This window comes from Haliaeetus albicilla, chromosome 7, assembly GCF_947461875.1.
Source record: "Haliaeetus albicilla chromosome 7, bHalAlb1.1, whole genome shotgun sequence".
Taxonomy (NCBI): Eukaryota; Metazoa; Chordata; class Aves; order Accipitriformes; family Accipitridae; genus Haliaeetus; species Haliaeetus albicilla.
Genome location: NC_091489.1, coordinates 30699670 through 30725654, shown reverse-complemented (window position 1 = coordinate 30725654; position 25985 = coordinate 30699670). Strand labels below are relative to the sequence as shown.

Sequence of the window (25985 nt, the reverse complement as noted above, 5' to 3'; positions counted from 1 at the left end):
AAAAAAAAAAAAAAAAGGGGCTCCAGAATTACTACCTTTTGGGCAAAAGACAGAAAGACAGACAAACTGATGGTGTGCTTCTGGCTCTCAGGCACTGAAAATACTAATTCTACATACAGGTTTGTTTAGGAAGCTAACGGTTTTCCAAGCACAAGTTCATTCTGTGGGTTAAGTATATTACTATATGCTATTTACCTATCTAAAACCATTAATATAATGCATTAGGAAAAAAAAAATCAAATTTTAAGGAAGTTGAAAACTAAAGCATTTTCATCTCTCTAAATCATTCATACACGTATTTAGACAGTCTAAAGCCATGTACCAACCAATCATCTATTCAGCTCAGTGTCCCAGGCTTTTGTAGTGGTATTCTAAAATACTGACATATATCTTAAAATGGGATTTCTACCATTCTGAATTGCAGGTGCTAGGTCAGGTTATTGCTTTTATATTTGCATATCTGGATGCACAATCCCATCTTCTCTGCTCCATTCTAAAATGTCGGCCAAATATGTGGAGAGTTCCAGAACTACTGGCTTTATGCAAGAACTCAACCCAAAAAGCTGAACTTATCTTCCCATCTCAGAGCCCATTATTTCCACAAAGGTCTACAAGCCAAATATTTTAACTTGTAACTTAGCAGTGAAGGTTATTTCCAACAAATATAAATACCTTATTTTTATGAGAGAACTGGACGCTCTACTGTATGCACAGAGTTCTTTTCAAGTGAAAATTTCTGACTGATTCCCCGGTCTCCAGACAAGAGTACAGATGAAAGAAGAAAAAAAAAAGTACAACAGTGACATATACTTTTCCTGTCTCATGAAGTTAAAAGACTGTCTCTATAGTCTGAAATGAATGACTGAATTATTTGACTTAATATTTCTATTAACTAAACAGGCTCAGTAAATTTTTCCAGTAATTTTCAAATTGGAATTAGGATTCTTCCAAGATGTATTTCTTCACCCAATAAGCACTGGATAACTGCCCTTCTCCTGACAAAAGGCTTTCACAGACCTTTTACTCACAAAGTAACATACAGAAGTCCATCATCAGAAAACCAACAACAATGACTACAATCAGCGTTTGTCATATGTATCACTTCAAACAGAGGGAAGTAATTTTGCTAAATTTTACAGTGTTAGTAAAGGCAAATAAATCTGATTATGACACCTAACATCTCAACACAAAAAGCACACTGGAAATGGTCTCCCTGTCCACTGTTTGCTCATACTAGAAAATGAAATTAACTGTCAAAGATTAAGTTTCTGTTTGCATATTGCAACCACCACAGCAGTTGTTGCTGACGGATGTTTTCAAACACAGCAATATGCAACACTCTCCACCACTGTTATCCCATACCTTGCAAAGCAACTTGAATTTGGTTCATTAGAAAATGGAAAGAATGGCATACATAGCTTTGCAATATTAAAATCTGCCATAACATAAAGCTTAGCAATTCATGTTGTAAGAACTGAATATTTGCCAAAGAGAGATTTCAACTGGCAACTGAATTGGATTACATTCAATACTACAACTAAATTTTTAGAAATTTGTTGTCTAGGTAATCTAGCTGTTACAAAAACTAAAACCTACGAAATTGAACTACAAGGATATCTCAAAGAGTATTGCAACATTTACAATAATTGCATAAATTACCAAAACTTATACACAGTTCATATAGTAAATTTATACATGCTAAGAACCATAGTGCATTGACAAATTATTTCAAATACCTATGCATAACACAAGACCAAAACTGCACATTATTGGTATTGAGATTGGATCTTTCACTGTGAAGAAAGCACTCTTAACTTCAAACACTACTGAAAACACTGTGAAGAAGTAACTATTTTCAAGCAAAAACATTATCCATCCACGACCAACTACTCTCAGTCACTAAGATAATATAAGAAACTTTAGAGATCCAGGAAAAAAAGTTCTGTGGCACATCCTGCTCACAGAATACTGTGGGCCTCGAGTGAACAAATACTCTGCAGAACCTGTCGGATATAAAAGTGCTCCTGCTTGATTATGCACAGATACACAACATTAAATCAAAGAAAGGCTGCCTACCCATAACCAGAACCTTCAAGAGATGCAGTTGGTACGTGAATTCACATTGCAGGCATACACTGCACCGTCATTTGAGATTGAAGAAATTCTTTTCCTTTGCAGCATCCTCCTTTGGGCAAGCAGACAAGGAACAAGAAAATATGAAGACTATGTAACTAAGAGGAGTCAATTAACTTGTAACCTACCCACTAACCTCTTTTCCTTCTCATTCTCCACATACATCTAAAAATCACATTATGGGTGAATTCAAGGAGTTATTTCTCCCACTCCCAAATTACAAAGCAGAAGGTCTCACAGCCCTTCAGGCGAACTGACACTTAAACTGCTCTACCAAATGCTACACCAACCATTAAGACCTCAAATATTGCACACTGCCTGTGACAGTATGGACAGAGCTCCAAGAAGCAACACTGCGGCCATCAAATAGAGCTATTTTCCCAATGATGACAACACAATTGCTTAAGCTCTCAGAATGCAACCTAATCAGTTCAGGAAAATTGGAACAGATTAATTGAAAGTTGCCAGAGTATCTTTAAAGAGGTCACAGCTCCAGTAACAGGATGACCTCTTAGCTGATGCTATGACCAGCTGTTGGATCTATTTTGGATCCATGAAAAAAAACATCTGGAAGGTTATTCTGAAGACTAGTGTCTCAGAGAAGAAAGTTTGGGCAGGAAACCTAAAAAACCTGTTTATCAAAGATCTTGAATTCAGGTCAACTAATTTATGAGACAACATCAGAATAACAAAAAAGAAAAAACATACCTCCTCAGTTCATAAAGACATTTAATTTCCCCGTCCTTCAATCTAGAAGTCTTAACCTTTGCTGATGCAGCAGTTACTGCTTCAGAAGGAGCTGGGTAAGTGCAAAGGAAGTCCACAGACTAGTATTTTCTATCTACTCTCATGGCTGTGGCCAGAAACTTCCACAGCAACGTAGAATATTCTAACAGCCTCACTAATGGCTAGAAATAGTAGAGTGCCAGCTTATGTGACAATTCTACCATCATATAGATGGCAATGCAGGAACTTGCTTCAGGACATCCCGGGAAGTCCATTCATCTTCCCAAAGAACAGGCCTAATGCTGGAACAACCTGTCATGGTATTGCTTCAGGAAGGAGGTCTGGGACTGGCAACTTCTAAAGCAATATATCTGTCCCTTAAGCTTATCATAGCTGAGGCTCCCTGGCACCAGCCTGGATAAGTTGTAGCAATAGGTGGTATAGGTTAGTTCCAAGAAGTACATAAAAGAGTCAAAGCTGTTCAGACAAAGAGTTTGTTTCCTTCCACATCCAATACATGACAAACACTGGCACCAAGTGATTATGAAACTGCTTGTGTAAAGAGGGATGACAAGAAACAAAGAAGAGTACAGTTGAACCAGCAAGTATATGATTTGATCAGCTGTTTGTGGCAGTGATGTAGGGGTTCAAGGGCATAAGACTCAAGAGGGAAGTCAGTGAGATATCCACTATGCAGGTAGTGAAGATAACATTGTCAGTGTTATCAGTGGTGGAGCTGAAATACTTTCAGCCTTGAGAGAGCGCTAAAGGCAAGTAATAGGACATGCAACCAGAGATAACTGTGTCAGCAATAAGGTGTGAACTTAGTTCATCTGGCAAGGCTCCACAGTATTTTTAAAGTAACGTTCAACTGAACATTTTAAACCAATGTTCAACAGGAAACAGTGGCTTTTCCAGGCAACTGGCTTTCCAAAATAAGACTGGACACCTTTCCAGAAAGTATGCTTTAAATCAAACAATTATTAGTCACAGTGCAAAACTGTTCCACAGCTCTTGCAGGCTCAGCCATTTTATACATTTAGGCTAGCAAGTTAGCATTTAGGCAGCCTAGTTGGGAGGTGAGTGGCCAGCCGCAGAGCCCAGTCTTTGCTAAATTGGGAGGAAATAAACCCCAGTTGCAAGGCTACATCCGAATCAGTACTTGGAGAGCTCACAGTGCTAACAGCCAGAAGCACCGGCAGGTCAGGACATACAAACCACTTCAAGTCTCCGATCCCACTTTCCTGTGCCACTATTTAAGGAGTTGCTAATAATTAATTGGCTGAGTATGTTTCCACCTCTTGAGTATACCAGTGTCTGCAGGTGAGCTGGTATCTAGCTTGTAAGTGTCCAAGTGCCTTGTAAGAAAAAAAGCCTCCTATATGTCCACAGTCTTTGTGCGGGGTTCAGGCCCACCATCTGCTAGGTCCTATTATGAAATGCATTAACCTCCAATGCACAAAGAATCACACTGAGATTATAAAGCAGGATCCTTTTTTTCTTTAGTATGTACCCCTTTATATAATTACAATACTAATATTAGTCTAATTCATAACAGTACACACTCAAAACCCTTCTCACTTTCTAAAAGTCTTGCTATAAAAATATGTTTTCATGTTCATTAAAATGAACCAGCCCAAAATCAGCCACTGTGACAACCCCTGGGTTTAAGAATAAAACTTGAGTCCTAGACTGATGAAAGAAATAAAAACTGAAGCTCTTTACCACCCTAGAAAAACAGGAAAGCAAGATGTTTCCCTACAAGCCGCTGCCTGATCATTTTCCTATGGTAGTCATAAACAAGTGATATTTTATACTTTTATGAATTCTTATACCATTATTCTTTCATGGCAAACACTCAAAATTAATTGTACCAAACCAGTTACTCTGTTAAAGAAAAGGAATTTTTTTTTTCCACTAGCAATACATTGTGTTCTATTTCAAGCCCAGTTTTCCATCTATAACTTAGCCCTAGTTATAGCAGAATAAAATTCCAGCTTTTATGACAGAAGACGTTTTTTGATCAATAGAAGTCAGCAGCAAAAGCATTTGTGTTTTTTCTCTGGAAAGCATTTGTGGCCACAGACTCAAAGGAAGAAGAAAGGGAGGGGGATTAACTCTTCAATGAAGGTCAAAAACATAATTTAAAAGTGAACCAAGAAGAGCAGCTGTGTCTGTCAGCGCAATCAAGATTACCAGCTGGAGAATTTACCAGCAGTATGAAAACAATGCACACCAGATGTCAAATGTTGCAACTGTGAGTAGGAAAACATCTCTGGGCATGGCACTGTCATGCTAGTACTCATTACCAGACAGATTCATATTTAGCATTTATTTATTGATTAGACAGACACTACCAGCAGAAACAATAATATTTCCTTAGAAACAGCTTTTGAGCTTGCAGTGTAAGCCAGACGCAGGTGTGCACACTGTAATAATTTTAACATTGCGCATTCTAATAATTCTCCTTATTTCACTGTGAACACAATACAATAACTTTTAAACTAACTAGAGAATACTAGAACATCTGCAGCTGAGTTTGCTTTAGCTTCACTCAGTTCAGTCTGAGCTTTTAGCTTGAGTTTGGATTCTTTTCTAACAAATCTAAAATAAATACTAAGAAAACAAAGTAAAAACACACCCTATTCCATGGATAATCAAGTGGAAAAGACTCTACATAAGCCATGAAAGTGAGTACTTCAATAACATCTCTGCCAGCACTTCCCTCACCAGCTGCTTTTTATCTTCCTCCTCCTTCTGGGGCATTCTTGTCTTTTTTTTCTATACATTTTACTCCTTGAGGATGAACTCATTCGTTCCCAATGCTTCAACCACCATTCTTGCTGTTTAAAATATCTGATGTCAATTTACTTCTTTTGTATGTTCTTCTATTATCTCACTCACATCCTCCTTTGTATTTATCTCTCAAATGAAATACAGTGAGAAATAAAGAAAAAAAAAAAGAAAGAGAGAAAGATTTTGGTTTTGTACTCCTCTCCCCCTCCACTGTTGATGACTAAACTTTCTTCCTCAGCAGCCATTTCTGCAGAGAGCCAACAAATCCAGGCCCTCAAATTCTTTCTTTTTCCAGGCTTTAAAATTTATCCTTTAAATTCTACCATCAAAATGCTGGATGTCTTTCTTGCTATTATCTGCTGGTATAAACTTCCTGGGTGTCATCTCCTCCTCTAATACATGCAAACATTCCAGTAAACACCCTGCCTCCCCCATTAGTTTAACCGTATCGGGGAGCTGACTTCTAATTCTAGCTCTTCCCCCACTTTTGTCACTTCCTTTAACCAGTTCTGATTGTACATTCTTACCCTTGAATACTGAAGGCTGTACATTTATAAAAATCTACATAAATTATGATTTTGTCTCTGCTTGAAGCTTCTCCCATGTTCATTTCGTTGTCCAAACACCTCTCCCAAATGCTCTAGTTGCTACTTTGCAAAACCTGCCTTTTTCTCCTTTCAGTGCTAATATTCCTAAGAGTAGGTGGCTCTTGGTTAACCCCTACTGTTTGATGTTAAGGATTTTTCCAGTTTCCACTGCTAAATTCAGTTTTAACGTATTACTTCTCGCACTCCAGAAAAAAAGAAAAAAATTAGATCCCAAGAAACAAAAAGAACCATGGATGTTAATATCCAAATTGGTTACCATGGAGGCTATTCTAGAAACTACTTTAAAGTTTGATTTATACCCTCTCCCTTCTTCCTTGGTGCAAATGCTTTATCTGAACGAAAACATGCCCACAGAAAAACACCATACCATCCTAAATAGTTAGTATAACTGAATCAAGACAAAGTTATTCAAATACAATTACTGTCAGCAGAGGAAATGGAAATGTGTTTGTGGCACCTTTTCCTGACCTAATACATATGTTAGCGTAGGTTTGTCAACTGCTGCACGTAGGTTTGTTAACTGCTGCAATTAAAAAACAAACAAAAAAAAAAGGAATTCAAAATGCCCAATCAATAGGTACATTTAACCGCTTATGCACCCATTACGTTTTCCATTCTCTTAAAGACAGACATTTCTTATATATTTCATTATCACAATTTCATATTCACCTTAGCTTCTGCACTCATTCTACTGTATTACAACCTATTGTCCATGGCTTACCTTAGCTTTGCCATCCTGTGCAGACATATAGCCTACACACATGCTCTCTGTTGTATGGCTCCACAGAAATTCCACTATAAAGGAAAATGCAAGAAGTCACAAAAAATGCTTTGGTTTAAAATATAAGATGTAATTTAACAAGACTGGAATCTTAAGAAACAAATACAGCTTAAAATATAGTTAGGGAAAGGACAAAAAACAAACTTAAAGGACAAAAACTACTTACCAGATTAATTCAATCTCAAAAGAAACAGCTATCAAACAAACAAGATTTTCCTGCACTATTTGCAGTCACACGCTGCAGAACTAATACCCAGAATGAGAACGTTACTTCAATGATATGGAGCATCCAAGATGAGAAATACCTCAACTGCAACTACAGCTAAAAGATAGGACCAACTTCTAAAGCAGAAGCCTGTTCCACCCATAAAGTAGAAGCAGATATAACTTGCATTTGCTTGCCTTGAACCCAAACATAAGCACACTACAACAGCATAAACCCAGATGGTGTACAAGGATTCTGTAGAATTGTAACGCTATCAGCAGAACAACCAGTAACAAGCATTTTTCACAGAACTGAGCATAAATACATACATAATAGGTAATTACCAATGGGCAAATGGAGATTTGTGCTTTAGCTCCACAAGTAGGATACAGGAAAACATGCAGAAGTAGTAAAGTCTGCAAGATGAGAACTGAAGATACAGAGCAGGCAGGAAAGACATCTGGTGAAAGCAAAATAATCCTGCAGAAGAAGGAGATGTCTGCTAATGGAAGCAGAGTACCACTGCATAAAAAGCAAGAAAGATGCCTGGCAAAATTAAAGCAAGACCAGGTCCCATAAGTAAGCTGAATTACATCAAAAGCATATGCAGCCACCCCCTTTCTTAGGGGAGAGGGTAAGGAGCACCAAAGGTAAGAGAGAAAAGAAAGATGGAGACGAAATGAGCCCATTTTCATTTTGGCTTCCCCATCAAAGCACTCTCAGGTCTGATCACCTTGACTTCTAGCACTTGCTATATAGCATCAACTCTCTGGTACTGTATACTCACAGCTAATTTAGGATATAAATATTAAAGACGAACAGTTTTGTGTTTGTAGTGGTAATGATTAAGAAAACTAATCATTGGTAATGTGTATGGTTAATTGCATGTTAATTCAGTAAGGTGTTGTTTTAAAGTTTGAAAGTGCCCTGATTTATCAGCCATTTAAACAGCCCATTACAGTGATCTTTAATTCCCCGATACATACATAGGTATCTTTGTATCTTTACACACACACACACCTTTACTCAGTTGCAACACAAAATTCAAAGGTCATATTACTCCTACATTTAGCTCCCATCTAGTGGAGCTTTATAAACTGCCACACTGTATTCTTCCTGCTCTATGTCACAGTAATTTTTCTTCTGGTTCGTTAAGTACACAATTTGGAAGGGGCGAAAAGAATGAATTGCTGATCAGAAGTCAGGGTATTTCATAGAATACTGTAAAGGGCTTAAGAAATTACACTGAAGTGTAAATTTTTCCTTTGGATTACAGGAGTCACCTTACATGAATTACACAAGATGCCATGAAAAGCTATTTCCAGGTATTTCTTTGGAGAGAGACTTTAACATACTGCAAAAAGCATCTTTAGGTGGTTTTAAAACTCTTATTCATTCCTATTCCTCATGTTCCTTTAATATGATTGAAGAAGGTCACAGCATGCTGAGTATGCTTATCCTTTGAACCATTTATCCTTGCATAGCAATTAACCCTGAGTAGAACATCAAAGTTTAGACAATCCCGGCAAGACTTGAAGATTCTGACAGATATGTAGATATCATCATATAAGAAAAATGAACTTCATTTAGGTATGCGATTTGCTCCCCTCTGTAACAGATTCATGACTGATATCGCCAAAGGTTAGTCAAAAGCTTTCAGAGACTGAAACATATTTAGTGCAATGTAACTGCGTTCGATGAGGCCGACCCCTCCCTAATACCTTAAAGGTTCAACTGCCAGTGAAAGCATTTATTTTTTGGAGACAAATTTAATCTTATCTTTCAATTTTGAGAAGTTGGGCAACAGTTCCTGCCAAATACACTCAAAATATTATTTCTTTGCCTTTGATAACTCTAGGCCTAGTCTTTTAAGTTTTTAATAATTTTTTCCTTCTACGTTGTCCACCAAAGGTAGCATGTACTAGCTTGAGACATGGTTATTGCTAGCTATTACAAGCAGTGGAATTACAATGAAAATCCTAAATTACATAATTATCTGAAGACTTTTCACATATTTTCAACCATTTAATAAATCACTGTCTTGCCATTTGTTTCAATAGTTTAAAAAAAAAATTTAAAAAGATCATCCCTACAACAAAGACATGAGATTTCATTATTCTACACACAGACTTCTTCAGTATTACACAACTTATTTTCAGTCCAAACACCACAAATACTACATATGTTTAATTATACATTAACTCAGCATACACTATAGGGCAGGAAATTTCTGTGGTACAGAAAAAAAATCTTTAGAATAAGCTGTGCTACGTTAATCTTATTTCAGTGGAAAGAAAACCAAAAATCAATGAACAAGTAGTCTTATGATGTAAGATATATTGGGATTTTATTACTTTTTGAGGAAAAAAATCCCAATCTTCCTTAATAGGCACACGTTTTCTTACATGAATGACAAACATTAAATGAATAAAAATATTTCTCTCACTCCCAAACGTAAGAAATTGAAGGTTAAGTTGATCTTATAAGTTTGACTAAATAATAACGAACATTTTCATTTTCTTAACTCTTTTTTAGGGATAGAATTTATGTTGTAGGATGCTTTTGCACTAGATCAATAACGTCATAATTATTCCAGTCTGAAAACTGTAAATCAAACTTGCAATGTTCTCTGTATGTTTAGCAACCTATGCCCTGATTCTGGAGTCAGGATTAGACAGTCTTGGCTTTCAAATAGTTGAAACACAAGAGTAAGATGATTGTCAAAGTCTATATGACAGCCTGCTTCTTCAAAAAGACAAGCTATTCAAGTAATAACTCCAAAAAAATACAACATAAAAAAGCTATTTCTAAGACCTTCTCGCACCCAAGCCTTACAAAATTCCTTTGTTGTCCATCAGGATAATCCCAGAACCATCATTAGAATTGTGAGGATTCATGTCCCAAATCTCTGGTTCTTTGTAATAGCAAAATAAACGTACATTAAACTCTTATGGATAAGATGAGATTTTAACTAAAAGCATAAAAGACAAAAACTGCAACTGTTGGGTAGAGAAACATGAATGTTATTAACTGTATTGAGCAAAATTACTTATTAGAGTGAATGACTGGAAGGGTGTACAATCAGACTCAAATTGACCAACACAGAAAAAGTAGTATATGATATTTAAAGATTCTTGTAATACAAACTAGCAAGGTGTAATATGACAACAAAACTGAAAGATAACATACACCTCATCCTGTGCAACTGTAATAACTTGACCTTAACATCCTGGAAGTCATTGAACAGACAGCAATAAACACTGGATTTTGTGTGAGTTAACCCATTGTTAAGAATATATCTGCCGGCCCACCTTTAGCACACTCTGCCTGCTACTCCAGGCTGGCTGTAAGCAGGCAAAATCTGGTGACACGATGTTAGGATTTAGTGGGACAAAAGTAGTAATGAATTAAAACAAAGGTGAGGTGTCTTTCTAAACAATAGCCTATAGATTAAAAAGAAATTATGCAATTCAAGAATTAGCGGGTGAGAGCTGTGACCTGCCTTAATAAACAAAGTTAAGTTAGGTGACCAAATTTGTCATGTCAGATCTTAAAAGCTATGAAATCTACTTTAAATCTGTAATGCTACTGGCAGCGATTCATTAAACACTTGGGGAAACAACAATAAAGCAGAGGATTATACAACTTTCATTGTGGTAGCATAACATACATTAGACAGGTCCATGTGACCCAATACATAAGCACATAGCATGACCAGACACATATGCCCACATCTGAGGAGCACCACAGGAAAGGAGATGGTACAAGTGTCATGCTGAAGTAATTCATGTCCCCAGTCCCAAATCCCTGCCTTCAAAGAGAACATGGGTTTTACTGTCTCTGGGTTGTATTTCCACCCACCTCTGCCAGGAGTCTACAGCCTTCAGTTTCCTAGCTGCTTCTCTAGGACAAATCACGTGACAGTTTACTATAATACACTTATTCTACTGTGAAAAGCAAGACAGATGAGGATCTTGTTTCTAGGACATAAACAGGGCAGAAGGGCTGTAAAGCTCATTGCCTTGTTAACCAGTCAGCTACTGATGGAGGCGAGGCATAGTTTTCTGCTGATCTCAATATAAACAGCAAGTACTCCTGTTGCCTGCACATGCAAATAGTAACTGCAACTTATCTGAACAGATTTTCCTGGGCATAACAAAAAAATTCTAGCCATAAACCAACTTCCCTTCCAAATTTTAAGTGTATCCTCCAAATTGTCACATTTTGTCCTGCAAAAAGGAGGAACAAAGAACTTTTTAGATAGCAATTTTAGCATATAAACCACTGAGAAGCAGTAAACAGTCATACACATTACTCCTAGCTAAAAATGTGACTTTTTTTCTATGAGGAACATACCCTGCCTTGCCACAAGCAACCGTTATTTCTGTGCTATGGTTTTAGAAGGTTCCCACATAACCCTCTGAATCACAATTCTGCTTAGAAATAATGAGTCAGAAAGAATGCTCTTCTCCAGTTTTAGAGCACAAACACAGATAATACTATTATTTCACTTTCTAGAATTTTATCATCTCAAACAATTTCAATTCCTTTTTGTTTTCCCTGTGGATTTTGAACAACGGTAAACATGCACAGTTAGTTTTTACTTCATCTTTCACTTTAAGTTAGCACCTAGCTCAAGTAAAAATGAGTAAGAATTTCTTACCTAGTAAAGTTGGCTTTTCCTGTGATGATTCAGGATCTGCTGAACACCTGCAAGACCGAAGAACTATCACACCTCCGAGTACACCATCTTCATTGGCTAGAAAAGGTGAACCTGGGTAAAACCGTTGGGGAGAATTATTAATAATAGGCACAGTTTCTTGGGTATTTTTTTATTTTACTTTCCTGCCTTCCCCCTTTAATCTTGTCACTAAGGGTTGAAAAGACTGTCAGGTCAACCAGTACTTTTACAAAAGCATCAGTTTTATTTTTTCTAGTGTTTCTAATGAGTAACTTTCTAAGTAGTAATCTACTAATCTACCAGTAATCAAAAAATGAAAAAGAACTACAAGGAATAAAAAAAATATTGGAAATTACATTTGTGAGTGCAAAAACATTTGTTCATGGATCAAAGAAGAGATAATGAAAAGTGGAGCATCGAGTTGAAAAAATCATGTCTCAATATTTATATTAATTATAGTACAGAAAGAACCAAAGATGGCCATACATGAAAAAAATCAAGCAAATTTCGGTCACTTTTATTGTTTATTAATTTTTCCCAATTTAAAGCACTTTGTACAGAGACATCATCAAACTGCTGTACGCTGCCTTCCTTCCTGTTTTATGAATATGAGCAGAAAAGCCCAAACACATCCTACTGTATACAGTGGCTTTTCTGCTGTTAATTTAAGATGTATAATATAAAACATCTTCTATCAGAAGCTGGAAAAGTTTTAAAGTTACCTGAATCAAGTCTAAGTATTCTTTTTCTGGTTTGTAGTTTGAAATGAGATTCCTATAGTTTTAAATGTGGAAACAATGGTATGATTTACATATGATCTAAAATGTCTTGAGCCACAAAATTGACCAAGTTCTTGCACTTAAGCCCAAAGAGACCTTAGTCACACATTCACAATATACTGTGATTTAAAGCTGAATATACAATTGCAACAGTCATTTAATATATTTCTTTTCAATTATTTCTTTTAAATAAATTAGTATACTATGTCTAGTGTACAGACACTGTAAAAGGATTTGCTGGCCCCAAGAACTTTAGAGCAGATCTACCCATCAGCCTCCTTCAACTTGCCCACAGCTATTCATATGATTAAAATTACTCCTTTAATGCAAATAACAGGCAAAAAAAACACCAGTAAGAACCAACCTCAAGCTTTACTGTAAGGAAAACTAAAAGCTTTACCATGTTTTCTCTCAACGTAAGAGCAGCCACATTCAAAAGTGATTCAAGGTGGTCATTACAATAGAAGCCCATATTGCAGGAAAATAATAAAAGTGGTATGCTTAATAAACAGTAATATCTTATTTGATGTAATACAAACAGATATTACCTTTAAAGTGACACTTGCTTTGTACAAGAATTACTACTAGGTACCAATTACACCTACTGTATTACTCATTGACTGTGACCAAATCCTTGTGAACCAAGAATCTAGCCAATTGTAACATAATAGGTAACAAAACAGGAAAATATATTTGGTTAAAACAGAAATTAAAGGCTTGGGAAGTTATAAAGAGTTTTACCACTCAAATCAAAGTTTTTTACTCCATGCTTTCTAAATTGCTAAGTATTTCTCTTACACTTTCACTGCATCAACCAAGTGCTGGCTAAGTATGTGGTATGACTTCTGCAAGCAAATGAACAAAAAAACAAGTGGTTTTCTTCACAGGGGACATGCACCCTTTAACCTTTACTTCAGAAACTCAGATACTTCAAAGACAATGTCTTAACCTGAACTTGGTATGCAGACCTAATCTTATACTGAATTACATAAATTATTCAGGCAATAAGGTATGCTGTGGTGAAAAGTCATTGCAAAAAGACAGAAAAGTTCTGCTTTGTTTTTTAATAAGCAGTTTCTCCTCCTCTTTCAAGGCCCGTGAAAGGTTCTTTCAAGGTTCTAGTGAAAAATACAAATAATCTCTTTAATTAGAATGGTTAAAAATGTTCTACTTAAGCAGAACACAACTAGCAAATAGTATTTAAAGCAGATAGCATATTTAAGGCCATACTAAAACACTAAGACAGTATGAATGCACAAAAAAACAGACAGCAACTACTGATTATAGACTTGATGCCACTTAAGTCTTGTTCTAGAAATGCTTACATTGGATTGATCACTTTTTTTTAAAGTGTTTTTCTTTCTCCCACTCTCAGGAAAGTAGATGAAAGAAAAGTCTGTAAATAAACTAATCAAATATTTCTTCATTTTTCCCAGTATTTTTGTCAACTATGTGCCATCATCACTGATCAAATTTTCAATCATCTGAGTAACTTGCATATGCTAGGCTCTGTCTTTTTAAACTTTAACAGAAGACTTGGCAGTATATTTCTTTCCATGTAAAAAGTCTGCAGCAAAACATGTAACGCTACATTTTCATCAGAATTCTTTCATTTTTTACAGTGATTTCTTTGCAAGAACAAACCATTCATCATCTTCAGTGGAGTACAGAATGAGAAAAGTAATCAATCGCTCAAAGAATGTCTTTGGTGAGACTTTTTTTAAAAGGGGGTTTAAAAGAATAGTTTTAAATCCACAAAATTTAAAGGCTTTTAAGTCCATGATAAACATTCAAAAGCTACAAAACTGACTGTATTAACTCAGTCTTTGCTGAAATACATTGCCACTCTGTTATTTCAACTAGAAAACTCAAGAGGATTAATTTAATAGCACTGCGCATCATAAAAGCATGATAAAAACATGATAAAATACCATTTTAACTTCAGCACTCATAAAACACACCAGATAAGCAAGAAGCTGACTTCTTTAAGAATAACAGAAGTTGGGCCCTTGGAGTAAGGACAAATGTTCGTTATGCCAAACGAGACTATGTCTTACTGCACTGACTTTGTAAGAATTGACCATGACAGTAGTACTGGGGTGATACAGAGATGAGTAAAATAGCTTAGAGTGACTTGTAGTGCGTAATTTGAATGGAGTATTAAACCAGGAAATGTCTTAAAAGTTTGTGTTATGCAAACAAAGCAAAGAAGGCAGGATGCATTATATCTCTCCTACAGATGGAGGAAACACAATGTTACTTGCCCAGAGGTGCACAACATCAAAACCCAGAACCTACAGGCTATCCTCATTTGTAGCACCTTGACTGATATACTACAACACAGCAGTGAAAACGATGGGATCATGTTGGCTTTCTTGTTGCAGCCAGCCATGGTTTGGAGCCATAGCAATAGAGATTGAGCCAAAATACAGTTGCAACTCAAGAAATTACTGAGATTTAATATTGTCAGCTGAGCTACTGAAGATTTTTCTTTTTTCTTTTTTTTTAAAAGAGAACAATGCAGAGCCAACTTTTAATCTTCTGCACCATTTTATCATCAGCTACACAATCAACATTATTCTGGACAGGAGAAAAAGTCTGAAAAAAGAACATATCCCTTCTTCTCACCTCCAAACACAAGCAGCAAATGAAGACACAAACACACAGTCACTTGCAAAACTCCTGCAATGGTTCACAATCTTCTCACTCATGCCACTTCCATAGGCCATCTGTTTCCCCACTGCTGCTGAAGGTTGCCATCCAGAGTCGTCAGAAACAAATTGTGTGACTACACCCTCATCCATTCTGATTGCTTTCACCAGCAATTTCAGCCAAACCATCTCAGTACAAAATCAGCAACAATATAGTATGTGCCTCCAATTCACTGCACTGGCTAAGTCGTGGGGAATCAACCTCTAAATAGTGGCAGTAAAAAACAGTTGCCTACAGTAATAATATTACAGTATTCTACGTTACAGTAAATTCAGACAGACTGTTTCTCCTCTCTTAAAAATCAGACACTAAGCCAAATTAAACACATACTGAATGGCACATTCTTTAACACAGATAATGGATTTTATTTTCCAATTAAAGCAATTTTTTAAAAAGTTAAAAGAGGGATTCAAATATATTAATATTTTTTTAAACAAAGGTATTTCTGGATATGCAGACTTATTACTGATTATTACAATTATGCTAAAGAGTGTATTTTAACACAGCAATACAGTGCAAATTAGTAGGTCTATGTTAAGCAAGATTCTAGACAGCTGAATGCTGTGCATCCATCATTAAATCTGTAAAAATAATGGCAGCACAGAAGTAGTACTATACTTTATTTCTAAATGGAATCAATGCACTGTACACAGGAATTAGAGTGTTCTCAAAACACTCAATTCAAAGGCTAGGAACATATTTCATTTATTTAGTTCTAAAAATCATTTTGTTACAGCCAAGCCATTGAGAAAAAGAAATAATTCTGCACACTTCTGTAAAAAATAACAATCTAGGTAATGGCATTTTTTCATATACATTATATTTAATTAGTATTTAAATGTGAAGAGAAAAGGTGCAGCTGAAATACTGCCACATATATTGAAGTCATAATGGTTTCTCATTAGAAGGAAAAAGTAATCTGGGTCCCACACTTCTACACCATTTTTGCTCTCTCTGTACTCTTAAGAATGATAGATCTTGCTATACAATTAAAAATATATTAAAATAAAACAAAATATGCCTAGTAGCCAAAAATATCTTTTTCTACTGCAATAAAATAGAATTGCTAGACAAATCTTTGATCTAATAGCTTGCTAATGACAAAACTACAAAAACCTGGGGCTTTTAATACCATTTTAAGTCTCATGAAACTCATTGTTCTTCCCAGTTACACTTGCATACCACTGAAGAATTTGGCATGAAAAATCCTAAGCAAAACTTCAACTACAGCATTTACTAATAATGTTAGCACTGACTGACCACACCAGAGAGAAGGGGTAGGAAAAAACAAACAAGAAACATCTTTCAATAGTTTTGGTTTAATCCTCACCTCCCCTAGTCACAAAATTACATTTTACAAAACACATTTCCTTCCTTCAAAGCTCAACTATTCTGTTATTGCTATCTGACATACAGAAAGCATTATCAAGTTTTTATTTATATATATAGTATGTTATCAATCTGCAGCAATGGTATCTTAAAAATAAGCAAACAGGTCTTTGTAGCAGCTCCACATTCACTGATCCCATCAAGTTCTGCAAGAGCAACCATAACTGAACACCAAGACCCAGGTTCAGCCTCAGACCGGGGACAGAGCATATGGATTTCACAAGTGTTAAGGCAAATAATGGCCTCAACTTTCAGTCTTGCTCTGGAGGAACTACAGCTACAAGTGAAGAACATTTTTTCTTCTGTGTCTCTTGTAAATTAAACTGCTCCCACGATGAAGACTGTTTCCACTAGAGCATGCAATCGATATGAGTTGTTCATTTCTGATCCTGTGCTTTTTTTCCCATTTGTAGCTACTGGACAGATCCATTCTAGCACAGATTCAATACTAAACTGTAAAAGAAGTGTTTTATTTACATTTACCCAGCTGAAGGACTAACCAGCTGTTCATCAGATGTTTTATATTCATACTCTTCCATAATAGAGAAACCATCACCAGCTTCATTGTTTACATTAGCTTTCAAAGTCTTCAGAACTTTGGTCTGAACACTGACTGTGGCGTGGTGTAACCAATTAAGTGCTTTAGCATCCCCCATTTTTAACAGAATGAAGCTAAACAGTTCTAAACCTTCTTGTGCTGCAATATGAGTGAAATTCAGACTTGTTCAAGTCAATAATCTGTATATCACCTACACCACTGGAGTCTGTCAGCTTGTGTACACAACGTGTTTAAAGTGAAGCTGTTTGTCACTCTGCTTCTGCTATGTACCCCACTGAACTTCAAGCTAACAATTTAAATAAACATTAGAGGAATATATAAGCACTAAATGAAGCCTGCTTTTAATTTCATGCATCATTATTTCTTAAATGTTTAAGCACAAGCTGTCTGAAAGCAGAGATCTTTATATTTCACAATAAGTAAGTTAAAACATCTGTTTAGAATTTTTGAAGAAGCTGCAAGGAAAAGCACCTGTACTTCCAAACTTTACAGGTCAGATTTTAAGAAATTAAATAACTGAGGATACTGCAGTCAAATAAAATCCCAATGCTTTTGACAAGGAGAAGCACAGGCACAACCTAGGAAAACTGTTGTGTAACATCACCACACTGTATTAGTTTTTCAGATTTTATTGTACAGATAACAAAGAGGCCTATTCAATGCTGTCTAGCACCAAACACAAAAACTTGTGAAATCATCAACTTGCAGTGGATAAAATAGGTTATATGAAACTTCAGGATCACTTCATTCTCTTCTCAAATCTTTTCCTCTGTGTCATGGAGAAAACATAACAATGCTTCTATAGAGTGATTCCTCTGTTACAAACCCACAAAGGATACCACAAAGGGTAGAGTGATGCAGCACCAAAATACAAAGTAACAATAACACTGTGCAATGACAGTCACTGGCAGTCTTGTAACTGTTGAACTATGAAGCTTTTCTCCACCCAAAAGCATAACTCAATCAGGAAAGTCACGTTCTATGATTCCTAACTGTCCCAACTTCTGCTCCCAAGAGAGGTATTTGACACAAAATTTCTAAAAGAGAAAGCGCCAGCGTTATCCTTCTGCTATTACATTTCCGCAGACATTGCTCATTTGTGAACTGAAGCACAACTTAAAAATACAAGAATAGACAAACATATTTCCACTAAAGAAAGAGTATCAGATTCCAACTATGTCTTTCAGCTCATTGTTTTCTAATACTTTATAAGAAGCTTTAAAGTACAATTCGTAACACTGCCATTCTTAAAACCCCAGATTTCCCGCCAGTGAGATGACACAAACATTTACTCTAAGTCTACATTCCACAAACTTGGCCACATTTGAAAGGCATGATGAGTAACAAAATCCTCTGTTCTTCTGTTTGGAAGGTATTTGTGTTTACAGAACACCATTCTTCGACTGCATACCAAGCCTTTAGTGCTCTTTGACTAAAGATATCAAGCCCATTCAATTTACAAAAAATCTAAATTTCATTTCTCTCACTTCCAATTCAACCATCAATTGTGCATTATCCATAGTAAGTTGGCTCTGAGAAGGGATGAGAGAAGCACATCTGCCATTTGTTTGCTCATCACCTGCTGTTTAAACATCACTCACTGTTTAAGCCAGGCATTCCCTAGTTGGAAGGATTCCCAGGGCTCTGTGGAAACTGTGAGAGTTCTGTAAACAGGAAGCACCAATCTGATGACAACTGCCAAAATCAGCTGTTCACCCCTCCAATACAAGTAACACACATTTTGACTTCTGACAAAACATTCTAGCTCTGCTTTGTTAAAGCTTTTTTTTCTTGGTTTGGGGTTTTTTGGGTTGGTTTTTTTTTTGCCTTGGTCCATTATAATTCTGGCAAAAGCTTGACAAGACCACAAAATAGGGCTTTACGAAAGGCTAGCAAGATGAGAATCCATGCCATCAGCAAGTAGGCTATTAACCCTTTTTATCCTATTGTTTCAGAACGGTAAGAAATCCTACATCATACCACACATCCTGAGATACAAACTAGCATATCATCTGTGAAAATTCACAGGAAAAAAAAACTATTTAGTATAAGCCTATTATTTTAAGTGTAGTGCATGTTTTCAACTGTTGCACTACATTAGCAAGACATAACTTTGCATTCCATCTCCAGAATTGCCAAGATCCCCCAATACTACACTACTGGCTACAGACTTAGTACTATGTCACATGTAAACAGCAAGATGTATCTGGGTTTTGAGGTTTTTCCTCAGTCTTCATTCAGAGGACAGCTAAAGGCAAACTAGATTTTATGCTTTCTAAAGAAAACACAGAATCCAGGCACTTCACCTACATAAAAAAAAAACGTGGCTGTATTTTTTTTTTTCCCCACATCAGAACTGCCCCAAAGTACAACTGAGAAGATAATACACATACCTGCTGTCGGGCAACAAAAACTTGCAGTGATAATTTCTGAAAATACAAGACAGACCTATCCCTAATTAAAACACAAAACCTTAAAAAGGAATTATAAAACACTTTTTTTTTTTCCAAATTTTCCTATCATGAAAAGCATTAATTTGACACTGTCTCTCATTCTTCTCACTTTCCCTTGTTTTGTTGGGTTTAGTCTGTTTTCCCAAGGGAATATGACATCACACTGTTAGCCTGGTATTTTTGCCTCTGCAGCTCCTCTTTCTCTGCAATTAATAGTTTCAGGTGTAAAAAAAATTTAGCAACTTTCAATATGTTCTTAAGTCAAATACAAACATTTTCACATTTTCACTAAAGAATACAACATATATATCACATACTAGCCAGTTAACATTTAAAATAAAAACATCTACTATGCAAACTAGTGGCAAAATACATTGCAACTAAACAGCAAGAGAAGAATTGCATTTTCGCTAACAGTTACCAAAAAGAAAAAAGAAACCCCAGAAAATTCAAAGCAACTTAAAGGAGGTACCTCAACTAAAAAGTTCCTGATTTTTTTGTCTTTTATCAGCCAGTTTCTATGAATTACTTTGGCAGTAGCTTCCTCTTTTGTGTGTGTGCCTGCACTAACATGAAATTGCATATGGATATGTACAGTTTGTGCTTGCTTTTAACTACTCCTACCACAAACAGCACAATAAATTTTGAGACCATGGACTGAAGATCTCACTTTCCTGAAGTTAGGCCACTTCCATACAATACCTTCAGAGTAGTGCTACAAATTTGCAAAGCTATCACAAGCATCCTTCCTAAAGGCTTCTCTTCAGTAAACAGATCCCTAATTTTGTGCCACTATGAACTGGAATAAGTGATTAAATACAAAAAGTTACATTTGTGCTGCTTGGATTATAATATCTTCAGGGAATATATGAGGATTACTTTGTTCTGCATTCTTACAGCACCTAGAAATGACTGCAATACAGTTGTAGATTATCAAGTGCAGCCTTCCAGTGTGAAGGTGACTTCCCCTCAGTCAAATGTAACATTGTCAGAAGCAAAGTTTCATATGGATTCAACACTATAAATAGAAATAAAGAAATTGCAACGCATTGCTTGCCAAGACCAAGGGCAACACTGCCTGGGTCCCAAAAAGGTATGCCTATGTCCCTCTTTCAGTTCTAATTAAAATACCATAATTTTAAAGGCTATAAAGACAGTGCAAGTCAACATATATGCCAGAAGCTTCATTGGAATCTATGCTATCTTCCAAAGTTCAAGCTTATATAGACATTTTAAAATTCCACATTCATATTTTGGTTATGACTTGAAGGAGGAAAACAAGATCTATATTCACAAGAAATTAAACATCTATAAATAGTCATGTATAATCCTCTGAAATCAAGGAAAAAAATTGTTTTTACCTTACAATAGTCTTGAATGAAGTATACTTCACTTTTCAAGAAATTAATTTCATCATGTAAATAGCAAACCAGAATCTGTCTGTCCAAAGCATTTAATTAGAACATTCAGTGGTTTTGAGACCTATTATGTTTAAAAGGGTTAACATGATGAATAATTTTTATTAATGCTCCTAAACCACCAATTCTAAAATATGCAATTGTACACCACAGCCAGTGATTCAGGCAGGAAATTCTTTCTTCAAACCTCTCTGGGTATTCTATGACTCACATAACAATTGAGGTATTTCCTAAAAGACTCTTCTGTAGTTTGACTGAACATTTTTTAGATGTAACACAACACTAAATTTGAAGCCAACTGCAACATAAGGCTTCAATAGAAATCACAAAAATAAGTATCTTAATTTTATTTAATAGAGTTAACTGCATTTTAAACAATGTTATGCAATGTTCAGGCAATTAGCACCATATACTTACCAATAAACTTGTTTTGCATAGTCTCTAGGAGAGCTTGGTGGGCATCTTCTGTTTGCAAAGCACATGAACATTCTCTGGCTAGTATGGTTCGGACAAGGTGCTCTCCACAACCTAAAGAAATATTAAGATTGGAAATAGTCAAAATATAGATATCACTATGAAGAAATTCCTGTCATTATTTTACATCATCACAGCCAAAAAAAAAAAAAAAAAAGCATATGACAGGTTTCTGCCATATTTTTTAGAGTGGCACTGAGTCACACAAAAATTCAACGATGTCAGCGGTTTTCCTCACAACTTTCCTGAAATTTCTACTGCGAGAAGTCATAAACTAAAAAAGATTAAGTACAGAAAGAAGAAACAGCGAGACTGTCTCTAACTTGTCATCTTTATCCACATCCTGCAATTCTCCCTCAAAGAATCCACTTACTAATCATTCTCACAGGAATGATCCTTGGATGCAACTCTCTTCAAACCAAGAATATCTTTAGTGAATGCCACAGTAACTCCTTTGCATGATGTAATCTTATATTTAGGCCAGCTAATTTAGCTTTTTGTCAACAAAGGAATACGTGAATTTACCTATGCTTTTTTGACAGGGTGGCTGCTCATTGGACTCCTAATAAAAGTGCCTGTAACGTTTAAGGGTTTGTCTTTAAGAAACTAAAAAGCTCCAGCAAACAACCACTTACTGCCTCAGTGCTTTCTGTAACTATCCCCTGCAACCTGTTGACAACAAACAGGTCATTAGTGCTACTCTTACTCTGTAGGAATGCTTTCACACCTGCTGTTTTTCTCCCATGCTCTTTTCCATTCCTGTACTTTATTTTGGGACATACAGCTGTGGCCAAATGGTACAGTGCATGTTTATTGGATCAACATTGTCTTGGACAGGGAAACACACTTGGTGATACCTTCGGCATACATACAAAAGTCATTATACTACTACGCTTCCCGTTTGTTGACATTTTTCCTCAATGGCTAGTAGGAAGCAGATGAAGCAGCTAGAAGAGGTCTAACCAAGCACCAGTTAAGCTGAAATGTGTTATCCACTTAGGAAAAAAGGAAAACCACAACTAATTTACAGCTGTAATATGACAATGATTTCAAATTATCTAAATTTAGGTGATTATGGTTTGATTAGACTTGTAACGTCAGAGTATATCAGGGCGTAAAACTGCATTAGACACCAGAATATATATAGAGAAGTCAAATACAGTAAATTCCCAATTATCTATATATATTTCTAGCAAATTTCTCATTAACCTAGACAAGATGCAAGCACTGTGCTGGCTCCACAAAAAAAATCTGCTATACTCCAGTTGGACTTATTAGCTCAGGTGCAGAACTACATAAATACACTCATGCGGCTTCCAGAGACAATTTATGGCTGGAAACAATCTAGCTGCCTTCAGGTGGCAGAGCGCCGGAGCGGGTAAGACATCAGACCTAAGCTGGCTTCAGACAAAGGCAGCTCAGTCTCTATGGATAACACTCACTTTACTGGAAGCACTAACAAGCCCAGAACAGAGAAAACTGAGTGACTCTGGCTGAAGCCAGCCTAGATCTGTCACAAGGGAAGAACTAATAAACTCAACCCAAACTGACTCTAGTGCAGCCTGCTGACCGTCTCATCGCTGTGCTTCCCAATATGCTGAGTTTGGAGCACTGACTGGTTTGGGCACAATGTTGCACGAACACACATCAGCAGGTCTAGCGCTGTGTCTTAGAGCTACTCACAGACTGGCTTCTTGTTCTTCCCATCACTTTTAAGCCCTAATTAACGTGGCAACCTACTCCAAGAATCTCTCCTTCTAGTTACTTGTCACACAATTACATCCTTCCCGTTAAAGGCAAACTGAGTTTACAAACACTGTTCTTCAAAGACTGCTAACAAAAAAACCCCCAAAAAACCAAACAAACAAAAAAAAAAAAGAAAAAGAAAAAAGACCCCGCACCTCTCATTTCCAAGATTAAAAAACCACCCCTATGGAGCATTATAAATGCACTAGATGCCAGAGAATAAGCCCAGGGACCAGACTGCAGAAAAACTGAGTACACATCCTAAAATCTTGGTATCCTCAATTAGCAAAATTACACCTTAGTCCTCAGGTCTGTACTCCTTCTAATGGGCAGTGTCTCCTGATTAATACAATTCAGTTTAACTGAATTGTTTGAAGTGGAGTACTTTGGCATTGAATCTACACGTAATTGGCACAACAGAAAGACAAATTCTTTTTATAGCAAACAGACTGAGTAAAAAAACAGTTAGAAATTCAGAGGAAAATGAAAGACCTGAAATATTATGGCAATTACAGAGCAAATGGAGGCAGTTCTTGAGAGCACAAGAAAAAAGTGTTTTCATTGAGACTGTCGAGCTCTCAAGTTACTGAGAAAAGTGTCGCAGTTAGGATATTATCTTCAAGACGCCCACATAATAGTGTCCTCAACAGCTGCTTACAGGAGGATCTATCCGTTCATTGCCTCATTACTTCCATGCTCGAAAGCTTTTGTCCACAATAGAATTGAGAGTTATCTAATATTTGTTCAAGATGAAGTAATGTATAAAGAATATGGAAAAACTGCAGGATGCATTTTAGCCATAGATCACAACATGACTATCACTTTTGGTAAACTAAGAAAACTCAATCATTATGAAGTTTTGCTGTAAAGAATAAAACTAAATAAGCATATGCTCCAGCAAAAATTTAGCAAGGTGATTTTTCCTTTAAAAGAAACCGTTAACACCTTTAAATATAACATTTATACCCTGTGTGAGGCAAGAAGCATGGGATTTAGTGAATCAAGCAAATGAGACACAACACTCCGACTGAGCTTATGCATCTCCTATGGATCTAGTAATAAAACCAGATGTTACTACTTCACAATTTTTAAGTAATTCCTAAATTGGCATAAAAAAGACAATAGCCATTTTTTAGCATGATGTATAATGTTATTTTCCCCTAAGAGAATGATTTTATTGAAGAGTTCCCATAACACCAAGTCTGCTAAAAAAAAAAAAAAAAAAAAAGAGAGAGAGAGAGAGAGAGAGAGAGAGAGAAAACTTAATATGGGTTAAGAACAGCTGCAGCCTACTGATGTGATCCAGGATCAACCACAAGGAAAGCAGCCTTGCAATTCTACTAACACATCACACATCTCTACATCCCCACAGACAAAGTCATTTCTTTTTGTCGTATTTATGTCAACCTATAAGGCAAACTTACAGACTGCTGCTGGCAGTATACGTAAAAATCTTTCAACACATCACATGCCAGCAATCTGCAGGGACAGATAACTAAGGAAAATAAGTACCCCATTTTGAAAAGAAAAATTTGTTACTGAGGTTTTTGATGTAGGAACATATACTTTTGAATAAGAGAAATAACTAAGCAGTGTTTCACATACTATTACCAGATAAAGGCTGAGAAGAAGAATTGCCCTAATTATTCCAATAGAATTGCCCTTCCTATTATCTCAAGTTGGAACCAAATACTAGAGTGTGAACTGTCTTGCAGGTTTAGCAGACCTATATGTCTCAATAATCTCCAACTGGGAAAACACTGTAGATAATACTAGGGCTAGACACAAAATAAAAGTATACAGAATTACAGTAATCAAAACCTAATTTATAACTTACAATATAAAGTTGTGGGTTCAAATTTACAGTTCCATTCACTTGTAATCTCACCACCAGCATTAGCCAACTTCCGAATAAGTTTTATTAACGTGACTCAAGACAGCAACTACGGCCAAAACTACTTTAACACATTTCCAAATCATGCACATAAGCTGATGAAAATGTAAATCTGGTTAATTTGCTTAACTATCTCACATTATACTATGTTTAACTGTATGCATTGTTATACTTCGTGGTTTGTCACTGAATAATACTGAAACCAAACCAACAGGGACTCCTAATAAGAATTTTTCAATTCTACATTAAAGTCTTAAATGCACTTGTTTTAGTAACTTTCATGTAAACAGAGTTTAAATCATTTTATTATCATTTCCCAGTTAAGATGATGACTTTTTGGTAACCTGAAGCTCATTATATCTCAGAGACAAACACTTTGCAATGACAGGCCAAAGCTTCCATAAGCCTTCACACAACAGTGACTCAAATGGAGATGACTTTCTGGAAAAATTTACTGGGTTACATTAGTGCTTCTAACTGAAATAACTGTGTCATATAGTAAACAAATTATTTTCCTAACACAGTAATATTGCGCAAACACCATGTTGCCTACTCATAACCTCTCCACTGACAAAAATACTACTGTTGGAACTACTGTTGTCCATGTTTGCAGAGGTAAGTACAATTAGTT

General features: G+C 36.1%; 1 protein-coding gene across 1 annotated transcript in view; it reads right to left on the bottom strand.

Annotated features, from left to right (window-relative positions):
- The window catches only part of TASP1 (taspase 1), an 89846-nt gene that overhangs the window by 6844 nt on the left and 57017 nt on the right, over nucleotides 1–25985 (bottom strand). The window contains 3 exon segments of the mRNA XM_069787559.1: nucleotides 6985–7058; nucleotides 11913–12023; nucleotides 21658–21768. Coding sequence (XP_069643660.1) covers nucleotides 6985–7058; nucleotides 11913–12023; nucleotides 21658–21768 — 296 coding nt within the window.